The following is a 12005-nucleotide window of genomic DNA, read 5'->3' on the forward strand; positions in this document are numbered from 1 at the left end:
GCGTTATAAGCCTGCAGCCACGTCACGGCATGACCAATTTGCAGGTCCTAACACTACCTGGTAAAATTCTCATGTACCTCTCTTTTTTGCTGGATGGAGAAAAACCATACTGGGTCTAAGATACACAGGGATATGATAAAAACTGCTAATTGGAAAGTGGGGAGCGGCGAGCTTTAATCCCTGGGGAGGAGGGGCCACACCTCCAAATAAAACAGTAACCTGATTTGCCTGATAGCCTCCAATGTCTAAAATATGTGTATTAAATTGGACACATACGCTAATGATAAATAATTAAATAATTGACAAGCTACATGATATTACAGCACTGTGATCCATCTCTATCTCTTTTATCTTTTCAGTACTTAAAAGATAAAAATATTTATTAATAGTAAGTGAAACTACTAAATAACAACCCAAGTCGCCTGACTACAAAGAAAGTTCAAAGGTGGAGCAGAAGTCTACGCCACATTTATTAAAAGATAGGAATTCCATTGTAAATAATTTGGTTAATAAATCTGTTAGTGTTTTTTGCTCCACTTTACCCTCAGTTTTGAAGCCAGGAGACGTAATTGACCAGACTCCATGGTTGTTAAGTCTGAAAGTCCATAAAATGGTTATATATTCTGTAAACGTTGAAAACGGTCAGCTTTTGCCATTTTTTATTACATTGTGGATTCTGACCCTGATTTTATATATCTTCAAAATATTTTTATATCTCACAAATGTTCTAAATTGTGCATGGCCCTTAGTAGTAGTAGTAGTTGCTCTTAGCCCTTGTAGCCTCGATTCTTGCACATTCCATTTACTTGCCCATCCAAATAAATACAGACACCTTGGTGGGGGACAAATGACCACAGCCTTTTATTAACATAAATACCTGCACCTGGTCAGCAAGTAGCCCAACCCATTGAACCTGATTATGCTCACCACCGCTACATGACCCAGTGAGCACGCCTGGATCGTAACACCTGGGGTTCCACTTATAAGTCACTCCTATGCCCAACACACCTTGCCCTGACCTAGGATTGCATCCTTTGGACCCCTCAGATTTCTCATTAACCACCTGGGCAAAACTGACGAGTCCGAACCCCTACAGCTGTGACACATGTAATAACACCCCCATAACCACACCTTCCCTAATTTGGTCAGGGCTTCCTTTACTTTAAAGATATCCAATAGACATAATTTGTGACAAAGACATTTGCCTGCTTGCAGGAGAAGCCCTACATTTAGCAAGAGATTTCGGTTACACCTGCGAAACAGAATTTCCAGCAAAGGCAGTGGGAGAGCATCTGGCCAGGCAGCACATGGAACAAAAAGAACAGACTTCAAGGAAAAAGATGATCCTCGCTACAAAGTAAGCAGAAAAATACCCTCTACTTGTATGTGATATCGCTCAAAACTGTTACATCCACATTACATGTACAATCCACATTAAAAAGCGAAAATGCCATTTGCATTTTAGATGTTAGGGACCTGTATGTAGGAGGCACGTGACCTTGTCATGGCATTGCTTCGTCATGGGACCTTGTCATGGTGATGCTTCATCATGTGACCTTGTCATGGCAATGCGTCGCCACGTGACCTTGTCATGGCAATGCTTCGTCATGGGACCTTGTCATGGCGGTGCTTCATCATGTGACCTTGTCATGGCAATGCATCGCTACGTGACCTTGTCATGGCGACGCTTCATCACAAGGAGTAGATGCTAGAGTTGAGGAGCAGCAAAAGAAGGTAAGAGGCACTCGGAAAAAACAGCACTGGTACCCCATACCATCATGTACCGTGAACCATGACAAGGTCACGTGGCGACGCATTGCCATGACAAGGTCACATGATGAAGCATCGCCATGACAAGGTCACGTGGCGATGCATTGTCATGACAATGTCACATGACGAAGCATCGCCATGACAAGGTCACGTGGCGATGCATTGTCATGACACGTATCATCTGAGATCAGACTCCAAAAGACTGTTCAGGGTCCTAAGGTTCAGCAAACTATCTGGCCGCTCCTCCTTCTCTTACCATGCATCCCAAAACTGGAACAGTCTACTGGAGACTCTCACATCCACCACCAGTCTAAATTCTTTCAAAACTAAGGTTGTCTCACATTTTAATCTGGTCTGTAACTGTTACATACGCCTATAATATATATTTTCTTTAACTGTGCACACAATGTCTTGTATATAATGTATACACTGTTCACTTGTGTCACTTTATTTGTAACCATGTACTATTTGTCTTAACTCTGTGCCCAGGGCATACTTGAAAACGAGAAGTAACTCTCAATGTATTACTTCCTTGTAAAATATTTTATAAATAAACAAGGTCACGTGGCAACGCATTGCCATGACAAGGAATATAGAACACAGGAGCACAGAAACACAGCACAGAACACAGGAGCACAGAAACAACATTCCATAGTGCAGATAAATGTAATATCCAGCAAGTGGGAATAAAATCCAATAAAAATGCACTCACAAAAGAATGTGCGTGATGGGATTACATCAACACAGTAACAGTATGAACCTGAACTCCATATGGGACCGTCCCCTGTCTCCTAAGGCTGTTTTAAGAGTGCTGCCAGCTCCTTCACTAAGCCTGGGGGCTTCTTACTCGTCGTCTACAGGTGTCCTGGAGTCCCAAACTTCCTCCTACTCATTACACAGCTTGCAGCTACCTCATCAAATACATATACATTACACATGGTGTTATTTGCAAAACGGTTTATCTAGCAGAGTTAAGATAAAAGTTTGAAAACAAAATGATACTGTAAATCAATCATTTACTTAGTCTGATTGTCATTGGAAATGGCTTCTTAAATGGTTAAAATCATCTTGTAATAGGCAATGCAAAAGGGAATAGGCCTTATTATATTTCATTCAGGTGGATGAATCATTAAGAAAAAGCTTTCTTGTACCATCATTATTATTTTCTAAAAAATAAAGTTTTTAAACTTGTGTTAAATTAAGTAGTAATTTTATCTGATAACTGGAATTTTTGGAATTATTTCCTCATTTAAGTACAGTAAGCATGTGTTGCATATTCTGTAACCTTTGTGCTACTTCTACATATGTTAATAAATGTGACTGTTGACAGCAAAACTAACAACTGCCTATTATGCTAATTTCACTGTAAACATTATAAGAAAAGTTCTAACTAACTGTGCAGAACTTTGCTTACAAGTTTAAAGGTAAATTCCCACTGACTTTGATAAAAAAAGGAATGTTAAGGTTCAATAAATACAATAAGAATAATATTTGAGTAATTGTAACACTTTCACAGTTTGCCCTTAAACTTGAAAATAAAGAAGTATTTTAATTTCTGAACTCAGCAATATCAAATGCACAGTGGTAAAGCATGATACTGTAAATAAATCCATGTGTACATTAATTATGTTTGAATAAAAAAATGGTCCTAAACTTACATTGGGTCATTGGGTCTAATACATGGGATTCAAGTGCTGCCAGTATAGCTATCAACAGACATGTCACATTCCCTACATATAAGGTGTTACTTTGTGCTGAGTGGGATATCCTACTAAATAGGCAATCCGAGCAGGCGATTAAAAAAAACAAAAACATAGGATTGAAGCAGTGGGTCTTTGAAGCTGAACCCCATTAATTTCAGCTACGGGGATCCCCCGCCTCCATAGATACTTACCTCAGTAGGGGGTGCCGGTAGCGCTCCACTCGACTAGCAGGGTTCACGTAATGGCAGAGATTCAAAGCTCCTGCTCCCTGTGGGCCAATAGGAAGCTGTGACATCATCAAGTTCGGCTTCCTATTGGCCCACGCAACGCGGGGGCTTTAAACTTTGCCGAGATAACGGAACCCTCTTTTAAGGTCTGTATCTTGGGAAGCAGGGGGTCCCCGGAGCAGAAATTATTGGGGTTCCACCAGAGATCCCCTTTTACAATCCTATGTTATCAAATAATAATTTAAAAAAAAGGCCATTAATTGCTCTTTTTAAACCCACAGTACCAGCTCCATGTTACTCCCACCAAATTAATGTCACTGTGCCTCATATCTGAAAAGGCAAAAGATATAAATCTGTGTATGCAATGGTTCTAACAAACGAGTCAACAGTACTGGATATATTTACAGTGCTATATAAATATAAACAAATAGACACAACACGGATCGCACTCAAAAAATGATAGTTAATCTTTTAAAGCAGAAGTCCGCACTAATTGACTTTTTTTTTTTTTTTTTACATCATATGTTTTTACTTACCTTAAGAAATCTATTCTGGCCCCTTTCCAATGCTGTTTTGATTCTGAAAATCTGAAATATAAGCGTTTGAAATATTAAGTGTCTGAGAGGTTAAAATGGAGATCTCCCCAGAGCCCAGTGTGGTCTAAGGTTTACCATGGTAACTTCAAGCTAGAGATTAAGAAAATCGCATCCATATATATATATGTGTGTATAGATATACATATATATTTTTTGAACATTTCTTACTATAGCTTTTTATATTGAGACATCTTATGAATTGTTTTTGTGGTCTATTTCTAATATAGGCAAATTTGTAAAGAATTCCAGGACCTACTAAGTCAAGACCGATCACCCCTGGGGTCGTCCAGACCAACTCCAATATTAGACCTCGACATCCAGAGACATTTAACACATTTCAGGTATGTTTTTTAAAATTGTATAACTAATGTATTTACTTATTTTTCAATCACTAAAAATCCTCATTTGAATTATTAATATTCAGTTTCTAAAGGTAGCAAATGTACTGGTATATATATATATATATATATATATATATATATATATATATATATATATATAAATAAATAATAAAAAATGAATAGATGAATATATATATATATATATATATATATATATATATATATATATATATATATATATATATATATATATATATATATATTGTGTATATATATATATATATATATATATATATATATATATATATATATATATATATATATTGTGTATATATATATTTATATTTATATTTATATATATATATATATATATATATATATATATATATATATATATATATATATATATGTAAATACAACTGTATGCTCATATATATAATCAAAAAATAAATAGATGATACCGTTCTGTGGCTAACGAAATACTTTAATTTGTGTGAGCTTTCGAGATACACTGATCTCTTCTTCCGGCGATGTTACAATGGCTAACGCATAAAAGGGTTTTGCTTAAAAACAGTGCATCTTGGAATGTATCTGTGGCTGAAGCCAATCCCTCCCCCTGTGCAGTATGTGATTAGTGATGTAAGAGTGTGTGTGTGTATATGTGTGTATGTGTGTAAATATACATTTATAAAGTGCCCACAGTGTATACAGCGCTTTACAAAAGGTGTGTGTGGGAGTGTATACCAATGGTGTGAGTAGGTGTAGAAATATAAGAGGGTGTTGCATTACTGTTAATGTGTGTAGATACGATGTGGTCCCTATTGGTATATATATATATATATACCATAATACTGAGTTAAGTTATGGTGAGTCAAAAAAGTGACAAAAACCCTCCACAGGAAAGCAAATATGCAAATACAACTGTATGCTCATCTGCATGTCTTAGGCAGGTCTACAACCCCGCCTTTCCCCATTATCACCCAGCATACAGCACTTCCACTGCAGCAAGGGATTCTGGGAAATGACAGATGAGCATACAGTTGTATTTGCATATTTGCTTTCCTGTGGAGGGTTTTTGTCACTTTTTTTACTCACCATAACTTAACTCAGTATTATGGTATAGCCTATCCCATAGCCTCTTTGCATACCCAGTTAAAATCAACCCCACACTGATGAGACCCATCAAGGTCGAAACAGCTGTCTGTGGGTGGTTTTCTGGGTATGCACCTTAACCCTGGCTGTGCTCAAAGCTGTGACCATGCAGCAAGCTTAAGCCTATAGGGAACCATGTTAAAAATGGTTTTTGAGGCAAAAAGTGATACTGTGTGCTCATTTGCATGTCATTTCCCAGAATCCCTTGCTGCAGTGGAAGTGCTGTATGCTGGGTGATAATGGGGAAAGGCGGGGTTGCAGACCTGCCTAAGACATACAGATGAGCATACAGTTGTATTTGCATATATATATATATATATATATATATATATATATATATATATATATATATATATATATATATATATATATATATATTAGTTGAACAAGAAAACACATCAGTACAAAAGTACAAAACTACAAAAGACATAAAAGGAAGTGATGTCAGAGGAAGTTCCTGTCCTGAAGTCTTTACAGTCTATGCGGCGTGGATGTGTTTTTTGGTATTGCAAATTGTATGTGTAGAATATTCAACAGCTGCTAATTCATTCCGAATCCAAGATTATGTAGAAATTCCGAAATGGCTTCCTTTAGCGCTGTTGGAAAGTAGTGTCATAGTTGGAACATGATAAATCCTGTTAAAATTGATGTGGTAATACTAAGAATACTAAGAATATAATTTAAGAGTATCTTCATGCAAAGTATAATTGTATTCAAAAATTCTACTATTTAAAAAAAAACTATTCTAAGCATATCAAGAACTGTATACTAACAAAAGTAGAATGGGATATTTATATCTATTTATATCTATTTGACTTATGTGTATCACCAACCTCCCTTCTAAAAGTACTTACTGATGAATATCCATCCCTACAATATTCACATAATATACATTCTTCCATCTGCATTTTTATTTCCTTATGTATTTAAATCTTTCAGGCATGAATCCAGTTTAGATTTCATACAGAAGTCTGGGTGTGAAGTATGTATCGGGGTTTCCCCGACCCAATTGCAGATAGGGGCCATTACAGAGTGTATGGTGCATATACCTGCTGGCAACAGGAGGGCTGAGTCCTCCGCCGATGGTAGTTGTGACACAGGAACAGGCTTCTTGGGTTCATACCCCACATATCTCCTTAGCAGTCTCTCATAGGGAGATTATCTGGTCCCAGACCATAGGCCGCAATCACCGTGCGGCGTCTTCACTGTGTCCCTGACACTAGACAGTAATTGGGGGAGCGTCCCTATCTACGTGGCCTTCCCTGAAGCAACCACAAACTATGGTGAGTCGGGGCATAGCTGGGGCCTAATGGGGGTCTCTGGCCTAGTGCAGGGGACACTGACTCCCTGCAGCTACACCCTCTGATTTCCCAGCTCCAATTGGTGTGGTTCTTAGCGCGCGCAATGGATCAATTTCCCTGCAGGAGATTCTGCGCACCCTATTGGCTGATACTTGGCACATGACTGTAGCCCTGGGAGCTGCTGGGAATTGTAGTTCCCCCATGTGGAGCCTATCTGCTGCATTGTCCGCTCTCCTGCGCATGCGCAAGCTCCCTGCAATAGTCGCCGCTTGCTCTACGCATGCGCAATGCGTCCTGCATGCCGTCGCCAACCCGACAGGGCAGCGCCCTGTAGCTGTGCTCCCTGTTTATCTCCCACGACCCTCTCGCCCGGCAACCACCTCCGTGATCGGAGGTCTGGGGAGGAAAAAGTGGAGGAACCGGGGACCAGAGGGGACCTGGTTACAAGTAAAAATAATATCATTCCAATTTTTTTTCCCCAAGTGCAAATGTTTCTGTTTTAAACAACACAACAATGGGGGGCTGGCACATTGCCATGTCTGCAATAAATGCATCTCTTTAATGTGTTTATATCAACTGCAGGTATATATTCCAGGACTTTCATCTACAGATGTACAGATAAATACAGATCATTTTATACTAGGAAGAACAACTAGGAAAACAGTAATTAAGAGAACAAGCATTATTTCTAAATATAGATAGGCTTTCCCTTTTCACAACAAAAACAAAGGCCTTATGTGTGGTACAAGAATAAAGCAACAAAATAAGATGGCGGTAATGGTTACTGTAGGTCAGTGACAGCGGTCAACTTTTCAATTTCTTAAAAGTTTCCATATAAATCATGTTTCAATAATTATCTGGAAGACTACCATACTTACGCTTAGCTCTGTTCTGTATATATATATATATATATATATATATATATATATATTATACAGTGTTCGACAAACCTATACATTTGCTCGCCCCGGGCGAGTGGATTTAACCCCCGGGCGAGTAAATATTGGCCCAAGCAGCACACGTGTGGTACTAGGTGGCGAGTAGATTTTTTTGTTCGACGTGTAGATTTTTTGGTGATTTGTCGACCACTATATATATATATATATATATATATATATATATATATATATATATATATATATATATAACGAATAATCAATCACAATGTATATAAAGAACCATTCCCTCACTGTTAGAATGTCATAATAAATATAGCTATACTGAAAAACTGACTGAAAGACACTGTTTAAAACAGCCCCATAGCGGAGGCTGATGACATCATCACATGCCCAACGCACGTTTCCCCCCAATTACGGAGCTTCGTCAGGGACAATTTTGCAGTGGAGGGGGAGCGGACGTTATTTATACCCTAGCGTGGCCATAGAGACATCATAAACAGTCCGTTCTTGCGCATGCGCAAAAAGCGCAAGCGCAAACTACTTGCAAACAACACATAAAGCTTTTATTAGTGATGTAATAAGTCATGTCTTTACCTCACTAGATTGCCGTTGTTAATAGTATCTTTGTTCCAGTCCACAAAACAGAGCGGGTACATGGAAGGTACTGCGCATGCGTGGAATGATATACTCCACACTAGGTGTCATCTCCCCTTCCAACCATTGAGCATGCGCCTTCCGATCCGATTTCCATCGCGCATGCGTAGGCTGATAGACTCATCAGTTACCAGTATATACATAGTACTGCGCATGAGTGGAATGATAGCATACTTGCCCGAATTTAACTTGCACAAGTGCCGTAGGGCAATCTGCGAATGTGTGAATAAAGATATTCAGTAATGCCTAGAGTTTTGGCATCCCAGAGGTGGAAATACAGGCTATTAGGCAAGGTGATGAAGACTTAGTTGAACTTAAATACATAAAGTCAGACGAATGCAATAGTCTACCCTCAATTAAAAAAAATGCAATGTGTCACAAATCACAGTGAAAATATAATAAAGTATAATAAATAAATAACACGCACAACCTTTATAATATCAACAGGTATCACAGTGAATGCGTGAATACATCCATTACACACATACAGTAGATAAACCCAACAAAGAAAAGATGGGTTTATAATTTGGTATACAGTCACTAATTTAAATAAATTGTAGAAATCAATAATTCAGTATATTACAATACCATGGGGAATAGCACACATAGTGGCAAAAAAATATTACTCTGATGTTTGTTAGGGACAGTCAATATAGTCACTAATAATATAGTATAGTACAGGGAAACAGGACAGAAAATAGGACAATAGAGGCAAAGCCACGATCATAACATACTGAGAGAATCAGATTAATGGAGTGTAAGTAAACCCTTCATTAAGCCCATTTGGGCTTCTGGTCTTCAATTTATAGATCCACTCTGCTTCAATCCTTAATAACCTCTGATCAATATTACCACCTCGCACTTTAGTTGATAGATGTCCATAAACGCGAGGCTATTAACATCTCCATTATGAAACTGCGTGACGTGTCTTGCAACCGGAGTTTCAGTAGAATGCTTGACAGAGGTCACATGTTCAAGTATACGTCTACGAAGTTGTCTTGTGGTCTTGCCTACATACCTCTTCCCACATTTACAGGTAATGAGGTATATAACATTTGTTTTCCTACAATTAATAAAGCTGTCCACATTAAAATGCTGTGTGTTATCATGATTTACAAAAGTCTTAGCTGTAATGACATGCTTACATGCCTTGCAACCCTGGCAACGATACATCCCCTTAATTGGACTCAGCCAAGTCTCTGCCCTAGCACGCTGATGATGGCTATGGACAAGTTTGTCTTGCAAATTTTTAGATCGTCTGCTTGTGATGGTTGGTCTAGGGCCGATGACCTTAGCCAAATCAACATCAGATAGAAGGAGGTGCCAATGTCAGGCAAATATTCTTTTTATTGTCCACCATCTTTTATTATAGGTGCCAATGCATCTTATAGTGTTATCCTTAGTTTTAGATGTATTAGAGGACAAGAGAGAATCTCTATCACTATGCAATGCCCTGTGATACGCTCTATTGAGTGTTTTAATTTTGTACCCACGACTAAGGAACCGATCGCGTAGTTCCTTTGATTGTGTAATAAATTGCTGAATTGTGGAGCAATTCCTCCGTAAACGGAGATATTGGCCGGTAGGAATTCCGGAAATCAGACTAGAGGGATGTTGACTTTGTGCCAATAATAAGCTATTAGTAGCCGTACTTTTCCTAAAAACTTTCGTTTGGATATTCCTGTCACCATCGACATATATGTCCAAGTCAAGAAAAGTGATGGATGTAATACTTAGTACAGTTTTTAGTCTCAAATTCAACGTATTGACATTGAGATGTTCCACAAATTCAAGCAAGAGTTTTTGGGGATCCTCCCATAATAGGAGGATATCATCTATGTATCTGATCCATAGTAAGATATGGTCAGTTACTATGGATCAGATAAATAGATGATATCCTCCTATTATGGGAGGGTCCCCAAAAACTCTGTACTAACAACTGTACTAAGTCACTTCTGTATTCATTCACTTCTCTAAAACCTCAACAAGAATGTAATCAGACATCTCATTAGTGTGACATATAGGACTAGCAGTTCTTAAAGTTTCGACAGATTTGTTAACATTCTCTGAGAGATAGTTAGAAGAGATGCATGTTATTACTTTTTAACAAAGTATAACAGATTTCTGATTATATAATTTCTTAATTAAGCTTATATTTTACTACATGGTTTTAAACCCCTTATAATACTTTATTGTTTTTTTGTACTGTTGCTTCTATCTTCGCCGAACTCTCCTATTCCTATGTGTCAATAATAAAAAAGTATGCTTCAGTCATTGGTATAAGAAAAAACTATGTGTAACCTTGTATTTAACTGCTATTTTCCCTAAAGAATACCTCAAGTAGAACTAGTGTCATTGAATAGTAACATACTCATTTCAAGACAATCACATGTCATAACTTCTAGGTTATTAAATACGGCAAACACTGACTGCATTATTGCTATTCTTGTTTCCTAGTTTGATCACCCATGGTTTTGGAACTCCTGCAATATGTGCAGCTCTAAGCACATTCCAAACTGTTCTAAGTGAAATGCTGAACTATTTGGAAAAACACACCGCAAACAAAACCGGAGGAGTGTCGGAAACTGGCCAGGGAAATGCCAACTCAGAGAAAGGACCCCTGCGGAAAACTTCAGAGATTGCTGTGAAAGATGCCAAAACAGAAAAGACAGACTAGCTTCATCAAGTTAAGATCTTTTACCAGAGAGCTGTGCTGCTGATATTTTTATATATATATCATTAGGTGAATATATTTACAAAGGACCAAATCAAACACGTTTGACATGCATTGTAAATTCTGTGATTAAAATGTCCCCCTTTCTTTTGAATGCCCCATTGTGACTACATACACATTACTTGGTTATCATGACACCATTTATTGGACATTGCAGAATTCTGTTATTTAGCTGCAAGAAACTATTATTGAAAGAAATGTTACTGCAACGGAAATATTTTATTTCTGATGGGAAATTCTAAAGTGGACAACATAGTTTTTTTTTCATTTATATAAATAATAATAATAAAAATGAAACTGTTTGGTAAGCAAATAAAATTCATACAACTTAATTAAAATACCATAATGAACATACTTATAGATAAGAATAAAATTGAAAAGAAAAATGAAATGTATTTATCTTTTTATCTTGTGTTTATGTTGTATTAGGAGCCTATATTAGATTTCTCTGTAACATGGTATTTGCATGTAGAAATAACTCTGCTGCACTATTATAACGTATTCTTTTTTGAGTAAATATTTGTGTATTATTTTGTATCCCTATATTTTCATTATTTTGATGTAGAGAAAAATTAACACATGAAATCTGGTTCAAAATGGCATTTCTATTCAGGCAATGTATTCATCA

General features: G+C 37.4%; 1 protein-coding gene across 2 annotated transcripts in view; it reads left to right on the forward strand.

Moving 5' to 3' along the window:
- TFAP2D (transcription factor AP-2 delta) overlaps positions 1-11720 on the forward strand; it is a 32463-nt gene extending 20743 nt beyond the window's left edge. For both annotated transcript variants that reach the window (XM_075594865.1, XM_075594866.1), the window contains exons 6-8: positions 1216-1357; positions 4524-4637; positions 11101-11720. In XM_075594865.1, the coding sequence (XP_075450980.1) occupies positions 1216-1357; positions 4524-4637; positions 11101-11320 (476 nt within the window). In that variant the 3' untranslated portion in view covers positions 11321-11720. The remainder of the gene's footprint in view (positions 1-1215; positions 1358-4523; positions 4638-11100) is intronic.
- Positions 11721-12005: the final 285 nt, after the last annotated feature.

Source organism: Ascaphus truei, chromosome 4, assembly GCF_040206685.1.
Source record: "Ascaphus truei isolate aAscTru1 chromosome 4, aAscTru1.hap1, whole genome shotgun sequence".
Lineage (NCBI taxonomy): Eukaryota > Metazoa > Chordata > Amphibia > Anura > Ascaphidae > Ascaphus > Ascaphus truei.